Source organism: Chelonia mydas, chromosome 15 (assembly GCF_015237465.2).
Source record: "Chelonia mydas isolate rCheMyd1 chromosome 15, rCheMyd1.pri.v2, whole genome shotgun sequence".
In the NCBI taxonomy this organism is placed as follows: domain Eukaryota; kingdom Metazoa; phylum Chordata; order Testudines; family Cheloniidae; genus Chelonia; species Chelonia mydas.
Window position 1 is genome coordinate 5718733 of NC_057856.1, and position 18595 is coordinate 5737327.

General features: G+C 52.3%; 1 protein-coding gene across 2 annotated transcripts in view; it reads left to right on the plus strand.

Moving 5' to 3' along the window:
• Nucleotides 1-18595, plus strand: part of SCARF2 (scavenger receptor class F member 2) — a 102019-nt gene that overhangs the window by 17428 nt on the left and 65996 nt on the right. For both annotated transcript variants that reach the window (XM_037878876.2, XM_037878877.2), the window contains exons 2-6: nt 898-956; nt 4916-5017; nt 9123-9642; nt 9871-10089; nt 12112-12240. In XM_037878876.2, coding sequence (XP_037734804.1) covers nt 898-956; nt 4916-5017; nt 9123-9642; nt 9871-10089; nt 12112-12240 — 1029 coding nt within the window. The remainder of the gene's footprint in view (nt 1-897; nt 957-4915; nt 5018-9122; nt 9643-9870; nt 10090-12111; nt 12241-18595) is intronic.

An 18595-nucleotide genomic window follows, 5' to 3' on the forward strand; every position in this document is an offset into this window, starting at 1 on the left:
ACCGAGATATGGGTGTGAGTGGTGGTAGCATATTGAAAGCATCATCCCTTGCTTATTCTCCGACAACCCGCGTACGATACATCTACACTGCAAAGAAAAACTCTGTGGAACAAGTCGCAGAGCCCAGGTCAAATGATGCGAGGGAGGGTGTGGAAGCTCCTTTCCTGGAGGTTTTAAAAGGAGGCTGGGTAGCCATCTGTCTTAGATGGTTTAGACCCAACAAATCCTGCATCTTGGCAGGAGGTTAGACTAGATGACTCTTGCGGTCCCTTCTAACTCTAGGGTTCTATGACACGGCTCACGGGGCTTGTGCTGTGGGGCTAAAATTAGCAGTGTGGCCATTCCCGCTTGGGCTGGAGCCTGGCGTCTGGAGCCTGGGGTCTGAAATCTGGGGAGGGTCTCAGAGCCTGGGCCCTAGCTCAAGCGGGAATGTGTCCACACTGCTCTTTTTAGCCCCATAAGGTGAGCCCGCGTCAGTTGACTCAGGGTCTGAGACTTCCTGCAGCTGCATTCTTTTGTTTGGTTTGCATTGTAGCTGTCAGCACCCTGCACTGGACAGCCCTTGAGGAAAAGGAGAATTGCCCCAAAGTATTCTCCAAAGGGTGGGGGGAGCGGAGCAGCCCACGAGTGAGTGCCCCAGCCCCGGTGTCAGCCAGGACTTGCAGTCACTGGCTGCAGATATTTGCCTTCCTCTCAAACAGGCCTGCCCGCTGGGTTTTAAAGTGGAGCCCTGGGTCTTCCTGACTCACTTCAAGTCCTTGGGGTGGGGTGGCTCTCTCAGAGCTGTGGCCCAACACGCAGGAGAGCGAGCTCTCTCCAGAGGAAGGGGAAGCCTTTGGCAGAGGGACCGAGGTACGTGAGAATTGTAACCGGACCTTTGTGTTTTCCTTTGTGCAGCTTCTCTGGGTCTCTGTGCTGCCCAGGATGGAGGCAACAAGGAGACGAGTGTTTGATAGGTAAGCACCAGCATCCTTTCGTTAGACACTGCTTTTTCCTCCTTCCTCAGAGCCACCTCTCCTCCCGTCCCTGAAGGGCTTTCCCAGCCCCCTTGTATCTGAGTTCGGCTCCCCCAGAGCCTGCCTTGCTCAGAGCTCTGTGACCAGGGGGTTCCTTTGGGAGGGTCCTGCCTTTCCTTCCTTGGTCAAAGCTGGCCCTGGGGGCGAGGCAGGGACCAGCAGCGAAACAGTGGATGTCTGCAGAACAGTGGGCATATCCCCAAACTTCTGTTCACTTGGTAAAGTGGCATTGCAGCCGGTGGACTGGAGCTGGGCTCCCCTCAGAAAGTTAGTCACGTCCCTTCCCAGCACGGTGCCAGCTGCCTCCAGGAGACAGCAAAGTGCAGACGTCAGTTCCACAAGCAGTGTCTGGCTTCCCCTGCGAGAGGGGGTCCCGAGCATTAGTCCCTGCCCTTCCACCCAGATTTCGGGTCTCCTCGCTGTTACTGCTGACAGCCGTTTACATCCACCATAAAGCCTTGTGAAGCTGAGCAAAGAGAGCCATGTACACTCAGGGGAAGAAGCCCACGCAGTTTGTCCTGCATGAATCATTTTGCAGTCTTCTCGTTTTGGGTCCTTGTCACACACTAGGTTCCTCATTTGGGCCTTGGCTGGAGAATGAAACTCAGCTTCTGGGTTGGTCACTTACTCTCTATGCTGGGGTTGAGGGGTACTTTGGGGGCAGCCATTTCTGCCCCTCAGACGCCTCCCACGACTCTGTATTGGCCTGTGTTTGGATAGTCATGGGAGTAGATTGATGGGTTTCAGAGTGTACTGCCCAGCCCCCGTGAAGAGATGATGTAACTACCAGAGGCCTCATCTCTGAGGGAGGGAAGAGAAAGAGAAGTGAAGGAGGGGGTACGGAGACGGGGGCTGGAAAGAAAAGGGAGGCCGCATGTATGGAACATGAAGAGCTTCAGTGAACGTTGCTACAGCTCCAGTGCCAGACGTTCGGCCTGAGCGTGTCTGCAGTGAGTGGAAGAAGCAAGTGATGGGGATTTGGGGCTCTGTTGTGGACACTCACTGAAGTCCCCAGTGGAAGGGAAGGTCGTAACTTAAGGCACGTCCTAGATATGGCAGGATAATAGTGCGTATTCCACAGCGTGCTCTTCATTTCTGCAAGGAGAGCTCTGGCCGGGGCTGCTCCAGGGTAGGGTCATCTGAAGGTACTGTTACAATCAATCGGTTATTGTCAGTGGTTCAAAGTTCCCCTGGGGGCTGAAGCTCAGCTTTCAGTGCCTCTGTCTCTAGAGGGCTTTGTTGAGTTCAGTTCTGCAAGAGTGAGTGTGTTGGGACTGAGCATTCTTGGACCCTGGATTCCCAGAGCGCAGCTGTGAAACTTCGGGAGGCTATTTTTGGATTCCTGTAAAACTTCCCGCAGTTCCAGCTGGCCCCAGTATCCCTGACTTCCTGTTGTGTGGTATTGCTCTGCGCTGCTCAGCGGCTGCGTGTTCGTGCTGGAGGAAAGGCTTCCTGCCTATGTGTGTTCTGTGCACGGCCTCGCTCGAATGCAACATTCAGTCTGAGCATGTATCACATAAGTCCAGGGAATTCAGAGGTTATGGTTCCCGCAGGAAAATTAAGTGAGCCCCTTTGCATCTCCTGCATATACGAAGGTAACAATATAACAAACCAATACCTCAAGGTTTGCATTTAACACTAATTATGATACTTTGCATGTGTTTAGTTCCTTTTATCTGACACTCTCAAAATGCATCATGAGGTGGGGGGTAAATTAACCTCTTAGCATCTCCATCTGGAAGCCTCTCTCAAGGTCTCACAGCAGTCGGGGTCAATCAGGAAGGCAATCCAGGTTTCCTCAGCCCCAGGCCTCTTCTCACCACTAGACTCCAAGCCTCCCTCAGTCTGGTTTGTCTAATCTAGTTGTCTCTTTGAGGGCTTTCAGCATCCATCACCATAGCATCTGGGAGCTTCCCAGGTAAGATGGACTGTATGGAGACCCCTGCTCTTCTCCCTTCCCTGGGTGAGGAGGCTCTTCTGGTGACTGACAGCACTTTACCTACAGCTCTTGTGGGCTTCGGCTGGGGCTTGTGAGCTGCGATGTGCACAGATGTTGATCATGGGTGCAGATGCGGTCGCTGAGGTAGCTGGAATCTGGCCTTTTGCTGGCTTTACAGATCAGGACCGAGGCTGTGGACTGGGAACCAGTGGAAGGAACTGAGTACAAGGGAGATGTGCTCACGGGCCCAGCAGCCTGGCCCATTGAGGGGCTGCTACCCTGTGTTCAGGCTGCAGCTCTTGCATTTCATCCACGCCCAGCTCAGTGCACAGCTTGCAGCAGTAATGCAGCCTGGAGGTGACCACCGCACGGATCCATGCGGAAGGGAGGACGGAGGTGCCTCGCGAAGGCACACCTGGACTAGAGAGCACCATGGAGTCATGCTGGCCCTTTCTGTGAGTGCGGGTCAGCTGCTCCCGCATCACTGAGGTTCCACCCCATGGGTGGAACACTGCAGGGATGCTGGTGGGGGCAGGCGAGGCTCCAGCCATGCCACCTTGGGAGAACAGGAGCCAGGAACAGCATCGAGCACTGGGCAGGATACCTGTGCTGCCCCCAGCCGGAGCTCTCCCCAGCCTCAGGTAGCCCTGGGCAGTGCCACTGCCTCCTTGTAGTGGGGCAGCCAACACGCTGCTGCTGGCTGCAAGGACAGAGGAGGAGCTTCCCCTAGAGCAGAAGGGTCAGAGCCAGCTCAGGCAGGGAGCTGTCTCCAGCAGAGGATATGGAGAGCCTTTCGCTGAACCTTGCTGGCTTTGCTGGACCCAAGTGGCTGAGGAGAGGTGTCTGACCCATGCCCTGCCCCCTGTGCCAGGCCCCAGCCGAATCCATGTGGTGTGCTGTGGCCGGGGCGATGGAAGCTCCATGAGATGTGATGCCTCCTGGAGGTCAGAGCCTGTGACAGAGGAGGCAGGCACCCTTTTCCTCCTCGCCCTGTGATGCTCCCAGGGGGGCCTGGCCGAGTCATCTGGCTCCATGCTGGCAGGCGCTGCCTTAGCTGTGTCAGCCAGAGGCTGCCTGGCACTCCCAAGGCCTGGAGACTGGCATCCCCTCATCCTCTGAAAATGGCCGGCTGATGCTGCTTTTGACTACTGTGTTCATTTAGGTTTGTAACAGGATTGACCCTAGCTGCCATGTTCTATCCAGGGTTTTGCAGGAGACTTCCGTCCTTCCCCTCTTGCAGCACCCTTGGCCTGTCACTCGCCCAGAGCCAGTGCAGGGCCTCCCTGTCAGCGAGGCATCTCCCTCTCCACTCCCCAGGCAGAGCTCCTGCCAGATCCCAGAGTGTCATGGCACCCGCTTTTGCCAGCCAAACCCTTGCTGTGGGGTTTAGTGTGGCACCCAGAGTCCTGTGAGACTGCCGTTGCCCAACTTCAGGGCAAGAAGAGGCTAAGGGGAAGCAGCCCCCTTCTCTTAGACCAGCACTGCACCGAGGGTGACCAGATAGCAAGTGTGAACAATCGGGATGGGGTGGGTGGGTCATAGATGCCTATATAAGAAAAAGCCCCAAATATCGGGACTGTTCCTATAAAATTGGGACATCTGGTCACCCTGACCGCACCAGACTGGACTCTTGCCTTCTCCCACCCAAGATCCCACATCAAGATCCCTTGATCTTCCACCCAAAGCACCTTATCAGGTGTTCGCGGAGCACCGAGGCACCAGTTGCTCTTCTGCCGCTGCCTCCTGGCTCCATCCAGGATCCCACCTCCACCCGGGGACATGCACTGGTGCCACTGGTTTCCCAAGGGTTGCTGGGGAGGAGAGTGGTGGTGCTGCCTAGTGCCTACTCTCCCAGACTGCTGGAGAACTTCCTCCCTTCCCTTCTCTAGCAGGGAGTGCTCACCCCTGGCTTTGCCTTTCCCTGCCCTGTCACTGTATGTCTCTCCCTTTTTCTTGGCAGCCGTGTGCGAGGGGAATTTCACCTGCAAGGAGAACGAGGTGTGTGTGAGACCCAGTGAGTGCCGCTGCCGCCATGGATACTTCGGGGCCAACTGTGACACCAGTGAGTATCGGGCGTCTGTTGGAGCTGGGCATCAGCAGCTCTGACCTCTGTCCTGGCACCATCCCATAGCGGAGTGACACAGCCCCGCCTAGCTTGGGTTAGTGCATAAGCAGTAAAGTCAGTGAGTGCAAAAGCTGTGCTCTGGCAGTATTGGTGATAAAAGCAGACAGGGAGTGCAGGGTTAACTCACCCCCCTGCACACGCCCTCTGAGTGTTTGAGGTGATATTGACCCTTTTGCATGTTGTGCTCTTTCGTTTAGAAATTGCACTTGGGATAGATGCCTGCTGACCCCTTTGCTTGGGACTTGCCCAGGCTTGGGCATTACAGGCTGCAAATTGTTCTGTTTGCTCCTTGGCTGGAAACTGACATTTTCTAGCTGGATTGCATCTTCTAAAGAGAAGCATGGAGCAGGGCAGCCTCTGTGCACTCTGGGAGCCCACACTGGATCCTACAAGGGCCATACTGGTGAATGGGTGACAGCACGCTGCTCCAGCAGCTTACTTATACATGCTTCACCAAGTTACAAACACGAGGCTGGAGCCTCCAGGGAGTCAGACAGGGCAAGTTCTGGGTCTGAGTGCCCAGGAGTGATCACCCCTACAAACTCATTCCAGGAGTTGTGGGTGAAAGGGGTGGCAGGGCTAGATGTAGCAGTTGGACAAAGCTTCCCCCTTTCAAAATCCTTGTTCCCGCTCCAGCAGGGCCACTTCATAGAATATCAGGTGTTGGAAGGGACCTCAGGAGGTCATATAGTCCAACCCCCTGCTCAAAGCAGGACCGATCCCCAACTAAATCATCCCAGCCAGGGCTTTGTCAAGCCTGACCTTAAAAACTTCTAGGGAAGGAGGTTCCACCACCTCCCTAGGTAACGCATTCCAGTGTTTCACCACCCTCATAGTGAAAAAGTTTTTCCTAATATCCAACCTAAATCTCCCCCACTGCAACTTGAGACCATTACTCCTTGTTCTGCCATTTGCTACCACTGAGAACAGTCTAGATCCATCCTCTTTGGAACCCCCTTTCAGGTAATTGAAAGCAGCTATCAAATCCCCCCGCATTCTTCTCTTCTGAAGACTAAACATCCCCAGTTCCCTCAGCCTGTCCTCCTAAGTCATGTGTTCCAGTCCCCTAATAATTTTTGTTGCCCTCCACTGGACTTTTTCCAATTTTTCCACATCCTTCTTGTAGTGTGGGGCCCAAAACTGGACACAGTACTCCAGATGAGGCCTCATCAATGTCGAATAGAGGGGAACGATCACGTCCCTCGATCTGCTGGCAATGCCCCTATGTATACATCCCAAAATGCCATTGGCCTTCTTGGCAACAAGGGCACACTGTTGACTCATATCCAACTTCTCGTCCACTGTAACCCCTAGGTCCTTTTTTGCAGAACTGCTGCCGAGCCTTTCGGTCCCTAGTCTGTAGCGGTGCATGGGATTCTTCTGTCCTAAGTGCAGGACTCTGCACTTGTCCTTGTTCAACCTCATCAGATTTCCTTTGGCCCAATCCTCCAATTTGTCTAGGTCCCTCTGTATCCTATCCCTACCCTCCAGCGTATCTACCACTCCTCCCAGTTTAGTGTCATCTGCAAACTTGCTGAGGGTGCAATCCACACCATCCTCCAGATCATTTATGAAGATATTGAACAAAACTGGCCCCAGGACCGACCCCTGGGGCACTTCCCAAGGTGCAGGCTCACCAGAGTGTTTTGCAAATCTTCAGAACTGTATTTTTCCCAAACCAATCTGTTTGACACTTCGCACAGCAGGCTAACCTCCTCTAGTCGCCCTAGCTTCGTGGCAGCGAAGCACTGAGTACAGAATGCAAATCACCCAAACTCTCTTTGAAACTGAGAGCGCTCTGTAAGTGAACGACAGAGCAGCAGCAAAGTATTCCTCGCAGGCCGAAGTGATGCAGGCTTTCCCCCAAATTCCCTGCCCCCCATCTCCTTCAGGCTGGCACCAGGAATGGAAAATTTCAAGCCACAAGGGGGATTTCTGGGAAAGCAAACCTAGACGTTCTGCTGGCTGCTGAATAACGACAAGCTTCTCTCTTTCCTTGTCCGTACCCCAGATAGAGCACAAGAGGGAGGCATTAGCTGACCCTCTTGGCCCCCCACAGCCTCTTGGGGTCCTCGTTTCATTTACCTGCTGCCAGGGCTTAGCAAAGTGCAAAGCCTCACGCCCTGCAGTGAGATGCCCGGCACTTCTAGGGAAATGGTTGGGGTCGAAACATTTTTGTTCGTTTCGTGTGGCCAGGAAAGTGACGCTGACTAATGGTCCCGTCTTCCTCCACAGATCAGCTTCTGCTGGATTAGCAGTCAGTCTGTTCATGCCACTAACTTAAATAGGCTTTGATTCCTCCTTACTCCGGTTATCCCTGTGGAGCCAGCCCAGGCCAGGCCAGAGAAGAGGCAGCTGGAGTCTGTTCTGGCTTACGCATCATCAGTAGCATTGTTAACTGTGTTTGGATTGCATGGGCTAAAGTCTGCTCCCATTAAGGGTACAGCAATTAAACATCTGCGGCTGGCCCGGGTCAGTTGACGTGGGCTTGCGGGGGTCAGGCTGTGGGGCTGTAATATTGCTGTGTAGACATTCAGGCTTGGGCTGGAACCTCGCAAGGTGGAGGGGTCCCAGAGCCCGGCATTTATAAAGAGCCTAGAGGGGCCAGTCACTGAAGGGTTCATTTATTGCTTCCTGGGGGAGAGGAGAAGTTGTGAGTGAATCAGAACCCTGAACCAGTGGAAAAGTCCACGTGTCTCATAACCAGCCTATGCTGACTCGTTCCTGGTGATGGCCCCAGTGCTTAATCTGTGCCAGGGCTTGGCAGTTCAGAGCCTCGGCACCTCCGGGCTCGCCATATCAGTTATGAAAGTAAAAAAATTACTTGAGTCTCGGCACCTCTTTCATTACAAATTAAGCACTGGCCGGCTCCTGTAGCTAAGGAATGGTGAACGCACCAGATCTCTCTCCCTGAGCCTGCCCAGATTCTGCTGCCTCCTTGTCTAGGCAGGAGGCCTCCTCACCCATGGGCAGCTGGGGATCAGACTCTGTGTCAGTATAGGGAAAGGTGTGTTTGATTGATTGACCAGAGATTGCTTTTGTTATGAAGAAAAGGAGTACTTGTGGCACCTTAGAGACTAACCAGTTTATTTGAGCATGAGCTTTCGTGAGCTACAGCTCACTTCATCGGATGCATGAAGTGAGCTGTAGCTCACGAAAGCTCATGCTCAAATAAACTGGTTAGTCTCTAAGGTGCCACAAGTACTCCTTTTCTTTTTACGAATACAGACTAACACGGCTGTTACTCTGAAACCTGTTTGTTATGAAGCTACATGTGCAGGATGAAGTCATGCAACAGAACAAACACGTTCACCTAAATAGTAACAAACTTCTACCAAGGAGAAGAGACACTTTGCAGTGGGAAAGCCAGGAGAAGAGGGGAGTGAGAGGCCTGTCCTGAGCTCAGCCAGACGGCTCTTGCAATTGTTGCCTCTGGAAGCTGCATCAGGGCTGGCTCCCAGCCCCTTTCCCTGGGACCTGCCCAGGCCTGTGTGTTACAGGGTGCTTTTAGGGGGTTCTGCTGAAAATTGCTTGGCTTTCTCTTAGGTTAGAAGCTGACATTGTTTCCAAATGGAGACAGCTAGAGATGCTGGCACGGCTACTGCGTTCTTGTCTCCCTGGCCCCCTCATCTCGGAATCGCATGTTCGGTGGCAGCAGGAGCGGCAGCACTGCCAGTGGGTGCTATAGACTCCTGCGGGACCTGCTGGGTCGCTTCACCTGCCGGGGCAGAGCAGTGTGCAGACACAGAGCCTGTGTGAGATGTGCTGGGGAAACGTGCCTGTGAATGATGCTTGGCTGCTGTTGCTGACTGCGTGCAAGTGCCCTGCGCTGCTCTTGGCGCAGACCCGGGGCTATACAGACCCACAGTCAGCAGATGAGTGTGCTGGGCAGGGCTCCTTTAAACTTGGGTTTGGAGCTGCAGTCCTCTAAGGAGCTGCAGCTGGAACGTAAGCTGACAGGATGATGGTAGGAGGGGCCTGGTGACCGACCAAGGGACTTGGTGGCTGCTTAGTAAGTGCTGGTGTGTTGCTTGTTTTGCAGAATGTCCCCGCCAGTTCTGGGGTCCAGACTGCAAGGAAATGTGCAGCTGCCACCCCAATGGCCAGTGTGAGGATGTCACGGGCCACTGCACATGCAACCCCAATCGCTGGGGGCCCAAGTGTGAGAACGCCTGTCTCTGCAAGCATGGCAAATGTGACCAGAAGACGGGCAAGTGCACCTGTGAGCCCAACTGGTGGGGTCCGCAGTGCTCCAGCTCGTGTTACTGCAGTCTCAACTCCCAGTGCGACCAGCAGACGGGGACATGCATCTGCCAGCCCGGCTGGTGGGGCCGGGGCTGCAACAACCAGTGCGTCTGCAACAACTCGCCATGCGAGCAGTTCACTGGGCGCTGCCAGTGCCGGGAGCGAATGTTTGGCCCGCGCTGCGACCGCTACTGTCAGTGCTACAAGGGGAAATGTAACCAGGTGGATGGTACCTGCACCTGTGAGCCGGGATATCGGGGCAAGTACTGCCGGGAGCCCTGCCCAGCGGGCTTCTACGGACAAGGCTGCAGGAGGCGGTAAGTGTGCAGGGCCTTGGGCAGGTTCAGGACCCCATGCTGCACTGGGCCCTGCCCGCCTGGTGTTCTTGCAAGTTGAAGACAGTCCCTGTTTCATCTGTCTTGTGCAGTCACTGCTTGGTCCAACAGCCGAGTCCTGCCCATGATGGGGCGGGAGGGAGGGGTGAGCGTGGGGGTATTCAAATGATTGCTCACGTTCTGGGTTGTGCTCCCTGTTGGCATCTGTAGGTGTGGGCAGTGCAAAGGGCTGCAGCCCTGCACCATCGCGGACGGCCGCTGCCTGGCATGTGAAGCTGGCTGGAATGGCACCAAGTGTGATCAGGCCTGCTTGTCCGGCTTCTACGGAGACGGCTGCGAGAAAATCTGCCCCCTGTGCAAAGATGGCCACACCTGCAACCACATCAATGGCAAGTGCTCGCACTGCAATCCCGGCTGGATTGGAGACAGGTGAGTGGAGGCTGGGAGGCTGCTTTGTGAGGAACCAGGCTGCAAGCTCCTGTGCTTTTCCATTGGCCAAAGCAACTAAGGCTATGCAGGACATTTGTGGCACTACCTGCATTAGACCCATGGTCCCCTGACTCCTATCCTTTGCCCACTAGACAATGCTCCCTTCCTCTGAACACCATTTAAAGCCTTCTTCTGGGATTGGCACTCCCCTCCTTCTGGGGCATCAAACATGCTGGCGCTTTGCATAGCGCTCAGTCAACATGCCCCAGTCTTGCCACGGAGCCACCCTGCTGGAAGCTCTGGCCAGTCACAGACTGACATTGTCCTGGCCAGTCAGAGCATTCTGGCCCCAGTCTGCTTCCTCTAAGGTCAGGAAGTGCAAAATGCTTCCCCCAGTCCCTGAAAGCCACCAACCTCACCAGCCTGCACCCTGCTCCCGGGTGTGAGCTGGTGGGATGCAGCACCCAAGGGAGAAGCATCTCGCGCTGTGGGAGCACACGGTACAGGATGCAGCATCTGAGCCCAGTACAATGGAAACACATCACAAAAACCAAACCTGTTGCCCACCGGGTGTTCCTCATTCACTGGGGCCTGGCCTAATCCAGCCTGCAGGAAACCGAGCCGTAGCGCCTCTGACGGACCAAGAGAGAGAATGGCAGCCCCCTCCTCCATTCCCAGAAGCTGCCTGCAGAGGACAGAGCTGTGGCCTCTTGCCATGCATTGCAGAGGCTGTGGTGAGCTCTGCCCAGCCCTGGTGGCTCTGGCTACTCCAGGGCACTGCTCACCCCAGGGACCTCTGCTCTGTCAAGTCACTCCCTCCCCCCCACCACCACTGAAATGTGCCCAGTGCTTGCTGCTCCGCTGGAGCAGGCGGCCCGTGCGGCCAGCTCCCTGGGGATGCTCAGACTGACCCTTTCTTTCCACTCCATGTTGTCGGCTCTGGAATTCACTGAGGGTTTGTAAGCCCAGCAAATGGGAGAAGCGTTAGCAGGAAGACAAGCCGTGTTTTGCTGGGCTGTTGTCTAACCAGATGGGTCACTGTCTCATCAGGTTGGCAGGATATCCTGTCCCACCTCTAATCCAGGCAGAAAGTGCCATCCAAGCAGCTCCTGCTCTGTGTTCTCTCCAGAGGAATTTATGGCTGGGCCTGGGCTCCAGCTAGAAGCCAGTCTCAGAGCAGAGCATGGGCAGTGGCCGGTGGGGACGTCCTGGGGTGCTGGTCTCAGAGCATAGTGTGGGCAGTGGCTGGGGGGATGTCCCTGGGGGCCGGTCTCAGAGCAGAGCATGGGCAGGGAATGGTGGGGAGAGGTATCTCAGGCAGATCATGGTTAGTGAGGTGAAGAGAAGGAGAGTGTCCCAGGATGGTGCCGAAGGCTCTGCCGACTCCTGTCTGTGCTGTGTGGTCTCGGGAGGTGCCTCTCTGCTGCAATCACAGCTTCACCGACCAGATAGGCCGTAATCAAGTAGCAAGAGTGCCAGGCCAGCGCTAAAGCTGCCTCCCCCAATGCCTACGGGTCCCACCAGCAATCATGACACCTGCACTCGCGATCTGGAGCTCTCAGAGCATTTGCGGTGGCCCTGTGGTTTGAATCCCAGCTAGGGTCTCACACGGGCGGCACTGTGAGCTGGGGTTGACGTAGGCTGCTGCTTTCCCAGGAGGCCTAGAAAGAGCCCAATGTGCTGAGAGAGGCAGCAGAATCTTTCTTTTGCTTCCTACATACCTCACAAACATTGTGAGCAATACGTGACTGAGCCCAGCACTCCCTTCACGGAGCTAAGGGTCAATTGGCTGAGGTGGAAAATGGCCTGGCAGCTCCCAGCAGCTAAACCCAGTCCTTCTGTATTGGGGACAGGGAGGGACCACGCAAGGGCAGTGGCTTTGCAGCACTCAAATGCATTTGTCTGGAGAGTCCAGCAGCTGCACCAGGCTGCCTGACCCTGCCAGCGTGGCTATGCCAGTTCCCAGGGCATTGTCTCCTCTGGTGCCCACCCTGTAACCTGCTCCTCTTGGCCCTTTCCTAGGTGTGAAACCAAGTGTCGCAACGGGACATATGGCGAGAATTGTGCCTTTGTGTGCAGTGACTGCTTCAACGGGGAGTGCCACTTTGAGACGGGCAGATGCCTCTGCCGGGCAGGCTCTCACGGCACCTAGTAAGTGACTCTTGCGTCTTGCACTCTGTGCGGCTGGTGTGCTGGGTGTGTGGGCTGCTCCGGCCACTGCAGACCTGTCTGGATAAACACACATGGATTTGGGCACATGGGTGGGGCTGTCTCTGACATCCCCAGGAGAGGAGGCTGTGGGGAAGAGCCCAGAGGAGTATGACAGTGACCGGTGCTTAATTTGTAATGAAAGAGGTGCCAGGGCTCAAGCCATTTACTTTCGTAACTGACGTGGCAAACCCAGAGGTGCCGGGTCTATGAACTGCCAAGTCCAGCGGTGCCGGGGCTCAGCCTTAGCAAGCCCTGGCACAAATTAAGCCTTGACGGTGTCCCCTAAATACTCCCTTTGAAGCCTGCAGAATACACTGTGTGTGGAGGAGGGTGCCTTTTGATTGGAAGCACAACTCCCTCCAGGGGGAGCTAATTGATTACTGGTTTCAGAGTAGCAGCCGTGTTAGTCTGTATTCGCAAAAAGAAAAAGAGTACTTGTGGCACCTTAGAGACTAACCAATTTATTTGAGCATGAGCTTTCGTGAGCTACAGTATGCATCCGATGAAGTGAGCTGTAGCTCACGAAAGCTCATGCTCAAATAAATTGGTTAGTCTCTAAGGTGCCACAAGTACTCCTTTTCTTTTTAATTGATTACTGTTCGTTTTGTACTAGCTGGGGTGGCAGGTGAGGGGGGCTTTGCATGTGTCAGAACAAATGAACCCGCAGTGTATCAGTGTAAAGTTATTCTTATTTCTTCATTCCTGGCTTCCATCTGCTTGAACCCCATCAATGAATTATCCTGGGCCTGTTTCCTATTTTCAGTTGCAGACAGAGCACTATACTTTTCCATTTTCACAAACCACCCTTTCCAGGCTGCCCGGTGTTCATCTAGATACTCAAGCAGAATTTGCTGTAGAATATACCTGGATTTTATGTGATATTTTCTTTTTGTTGTTACGCTGGTTTTCACTGTGAGATCCTTGACTTTAGCAAAGCTTTTGGCATGGTCTCCCACAGTATTCTTGCCAGCAAGTTAAAGAAGTATGGGCTGGATGAATGGACTATAAGGTGGATAGAAAATTGGCTAGATTGTCGGGCTCAATGGGTAGTGATCAATGGCTCCATGTCTAGTTGGCAGCCGGTATCCAGTGGAGTGCCCCAAGGGTCGGTCCTCGGGCCGGTTTTGTTCAATATCTTCATAAATGATCTGGAGGATGGTGTGGATTGCACCCTCAGAAGTTTGCAGATGACACTAAACTGGGAGGAGAGGTAGATACGCTGGAGGGTAGGGATAGGATACAGAGGGCCCTAGACAAATGAGAGGATTGGGCCAAAAGAAATCTGATGAGGTTCAACAAGGACAAGTGCAGAGTCCAGCACGTAGGACGGAAGAATCCCATGCACCGCTATAGACTAGGGACCGAATGGCTCGGCAGCAGTTCTGCAGAAAAGGACCTAGGGGTTACAGCGGACGAGAAGCTGGATATGAGTCAACAGTGTGCCCTTGTTGCCAAGAAGGCCAATGGCATTTTGGGATGTATACGTGGGGCATTGCCAGCAGATCGAGGGACGTGATCGTTCCCCTCTATTTGACATTGCTGAGGCCTCATCTGGAGTACTGTGTCCAGTTTTGGGCCCCACACTACAAGAAGGATGTGGATAAATTGGAAAGAGTCCAGCGGAGGGCAACAAAGATGATTAGGGGACTGGAACACATGACTTATGAGGAGAGGCTGAGGGAACTGGGATTGTTTAGTCTGCGGAAGAGAAGAATGAGGGGGGATTTGATAGCTGCTTTCAACTACCTGAAAGGGGGTTCCAAAGAGGATGGATCTAGACTGTTCTCAGTGGTAGCTGATGACAGAACAAGGAGTAGTGGTCTCAAGTTGCAGTGGGGGAGGTTTAGGTTGGATATTAGAAAAAACTTTTTCACTAGGAGGGTGGTGAAACACTGGAATGCGTTACTGAGGGAGGTGGTGGAATCTCCTTCCCTAGAAGTTTTTAAGGTCAGGCTTGACAAAGCCCTGGCTGGGATGATTTAGTTGGGGATCGGTCCTGCTTTGAGCAGGGGGTTGGACTAGATGACCTCCTGAGGTCCCTTCCAACCCTGATATTCTATGATTCTATGAAGTGGCCCTGCTGGAGCGGGAGCAAGGATTTTGAAAGGGGGAAGCTTTGTCCAACTGCTACATGATATTCTATGATTCTATGATCCCAAAATAGAGGGACTAACTGAATACAATTCTTAATACAAGAGAGTAATTGCAAGTAAAGCAATATCTTACTTTCCAAACCCCTGTCACCTGCCACCATTCCAGAGACAACTCAGTATTGTTGCGCATTCATTATCACCTTTTGTACACCTTGGAATATTTGCTTGTAAATGGATGACTCGGAAAAGGCCTGGAGTACACCAGTGCCACTTTTGTTCCACCCAGTCCAGGAAAGGTGGGGCTTTTTGTGATTTTCACCAATCAAAAACCAGCCAAAGACAAAACCAACAACACAAACCCACTGAGAAAGTCAGCGACAAAGGAAATAAACAAGCAGAACTCTCAGAAGGTATTTGAAATGGAACAGAAAACACATCCTGTGTTATTCATGTCACATGCACGTTCATCCCTCAAACATAAACAGGCACACCTCGTTCAACACGAAAAACCTGCCATGCTGTGAGGAAAACACAAAAAGCCCAGAATCCGTGTGTGTAATTAGATCAAGCCAAATTTCCGCTGACACAATGACAGTGGTGTCATGTATCTGCCAGGTCCCACCCAAAGCACCTTGAATTGCTTAGGGAAGCCTCTCTGTAGAGCCCTTTGTTGTGGAAAATGTCCACTGTGGTTTTGCTCAAAGTCCTTCTGGTGGTAACTGGCTGATAATATAGAGACATGCTCTTCCTGAGAGTTCAACCAAGAGTCACTGGAAAATTTTCTTGTCCAGTTAAGCAGCCGGGAGGCTGACGGTGATTGTAGAAGCAGGTGTGAACTTCCACAATCTGCTTTTGGAGAGTGTTGGTTGTTTTTTCAGTGCACGGAGTGGTTCCAGCTCAGGATGATTGAACCTGAGCATTCTCTCCTCCCCTTTGTTATATTTCCATTATCAGCCCTTATGGTGGATATAACAGCCTTGGGAACAATTCATGGTCACCAATATTTGCTAATTGTGATTCTCTGCATGTTTTAACTGTCGGCAGTAAGTGTTCTAGCCAAGGATCCTAGGGTAGGTTTCATCCAAGCCTGAAGATTAGCTGGAAATTCAGGTCTCTCTTTCAATTAATTGGTAAGATCTCTGTCTTGGAGAGGCTTATCTTGAACCCTAAGAGCGTTCCCTCTTCCTGTATGAGAGCAAATAGTGTTTGGAGGGAGGAGTATGTATTGTGCATAACAGGGTGGGAGAAAAGCCGCCATATTCCTCGTTCTGATGGGAAGAAGGGTTTAGTTGTTATGCAAATGACACAAATATTAGGTGAGTAGTAAATATGGAAGAGGACTGGTCAGTGATAATTGGGATCACTTGGTAAAGTGGGCACAAGCAAACAATACACATTTTAGTACAACTAAATATAAATATATATATCTAGGAACAAAAAATATAGGATAAAAGATTTAGAAAACCTGACCTATGAGGAAAGGTTACAACAACTAGGCATGTTTAGTCTGGAGAAAAGAAGACTGAGGATAGACCCGATAACAGTCTTCAGAGCCGTTACTTACAGGATGGGGGACTCTATCCCTGGAAACAGTGACTCTGAAAGATTTGGGGATCATGGTTAAGGCTACATTTTAGTCTCAGGTATTTTTAGTAAAAGTCATGGACAGGTCATGGGGAGTAAACAACAGTTCACAGCCCGTGACTTGTTCATGACTTTTATTATATACCCCTAATTAAAACTTGGGCTGGGGCACTGTGGGTGCTCTGGGGCGATGGGCCGGGGGTGCTGCAGGTGCTGTGGAATGTAGCCCGGGACCCTTGCTGGTGCTGGGAGAGGGGTCAGGCGGTGGCTTGTGGCCCGGTACCCCTGCTGGTGCTGGGGGTGGGAGGGGCAGGCAGCACATGGGAACCGCAGCCAATGGGAGCTGCAGGGGCAATGCCTGCGGGTACAGGCAGCGCGTGGAGCCCCCCTGGCTGCTCCACCTAGGAGCTGCAGGAACACTCCAGTGGGAGCCGGGGAGCCCCCCCGCCCCCGCAGTAAGCACCGCCACACACCTCAACCCTTTGCCCCAGCCCTGAGCCCACTCCCACATACCCAAACTGCTGCTGCTGGTCCTGAGGTTTGACATGATTTGTTTTTGACAAATCCATGCGGGCTATTCCTTATAAGCCTATTATCCTTTAGTTTTTTTACAAATTGATTGTTTTATAATTTTCCCAGTATCTTTCCAGGTATGAAAGTAAAGTTGGCTGGTCCATAATTCCCTGAGTTCTCTTTGTTCCCTTTTTTAAAGATAGGGACTATGTTTGCCTTTCTCCAGTCCTCTGGGACCTCACCCATCCTCCATGAGTTCTTGAAGATGGTTGCTAACAGTTCCAACATTGCATCAGCTAGTTCCTGAATTTCATCAGGCCCCGCCAACTTGAATACATCTAACTTATCTAAATATTCTCTAACCTGTTCTTTCCCTATTTCAGCTTGTGTTCCTTCCCCCTTGTTGTTAATATTAATTATGTGCGGTGTATGTTGACCTTTAACCTTTTTAGTGAAGACTGAAGCAAAATAGGCATTAAACACAGCTGTCTTCATGTCATTAGTTATTAGCTCGCCTTCCCTGCTAAGTAGAGGACCTACACTTTCCCTTTGTCTTTCTCCTGCTCCTAATCTATTTAAAGGGAGAAAGGAGTCCTTGAGAGCTGGCTGTATTTTAAAGAATCCTTATTGAGGTTACAGGGACAAACCATCCCGATGTGTAGAAAGAATAGTAAATATGGCAGGCGACCAGCTTGGCTTAACAGTGAAATCCTTGCGGATCTTAAACACAAAAAAGAAGCTTACAAGAAGTGGGAGATTGGACAAATGACCAGGGAAGAGTATAAAAATATTGCTCGGGCATGCAGGAGTGAAATCAAGAAGGCCAAATCACACTTGGAGTTGCAGCTAGCAAGAGATGTTAAGAGTAACAAGAAGGGTTTCTTCAGGTATGTTAGCAACAAGAAGAAAGTCAAGGAAAGTGTGGGCCTCTTACTGAATGAGGGAGGCAACCTAGTGACAGAGGATGTGGAAAAAGCTAATGTACTCAATGCTTTCTTTGCTTCTGTCTTCATGAACAAGGTCAGCTCCCAGACTACTGCACTGGGCAGCACAGCATGGGGAGGAGGTGACCAGCTCTCTGTGGAGAAAGAAGTGGTTTGGGACTATTTAGAAAAGTTAGACGAGCACAAGTCCATGGGGCCGGATGCGCTGCATCCGAGAGTGCTAAAGGAGTTGGCGGATGTGATTGCAGAGCCATTGGCCATTATCTTTGAAAAATCATGGTGATCGGGGGAGGTCCCGGACGACTGGAAAAAGGCTAATGTAATGCCCATCTTTAAAAAAAGGAAGGAGGAGGATCCTGGGAACTACAGGCCAGTCAGCCTCACCTCAGTCCCTGGAAAAATCATGGAGCAGGTCCTCAAGGAATCAATTCTGAAGCACTTAGATTAGAGGAAAGAGATCAGAAACAGTCAGCATGGATTCACCAAGGTCAAGTCATGCCTGACTAATCTAATTGCCTTCTATGATGAGATAGACTGGCTCTGTGGATGAGGGGAAAGCGGTGGACGTGTTATTCCTTGACTTTAGCAAAGCTTTTGACACGGTCTCCCACAGTATTCTTGTCAGCAAGTTAAAGAAGTATGGGCTGGATGAATGGACTATAAGGTGGATAGAAAGCTGGCTAGATTGTCGGGCTCAACGGGTAGTGATCCATGTCTAGTTGGCAGCCAGTATCAAGTGGAGTGCCCCAAGGGTTGGTCTTGGGGCCGGTTTTGTTCAATATCTTCATTAATGATCTGGAGGATAGCGTGGATTGCACCCTCAGAAGTCTGCAGATGACACTAAACTGGGAGGAGAGGTAGATACACTGGAGGGTAGGGATAGGATACAGAGGGCCCTAGACAAATGAGAGGATTGGGCCTAAAGAAATCTGATGAGGTTCAACAAGGACAAGTGCAGAGTCCTGCACTTAGGACAGAAGAATCCCATGCACCGCTACAGACTAGGGACCGAATGGCTCTGCAGCAGTTCTCCAGAAAAGGACCTAGGGGTTACAGTGGACGAGAAGCTGGATATGAGTCAACAGTGTGCCCTTGTTGCCAAGAAGGCCAATGGCATTTTGGGATGTATAAGTAGGGACATTGCCAGCAGATCAAGGGACG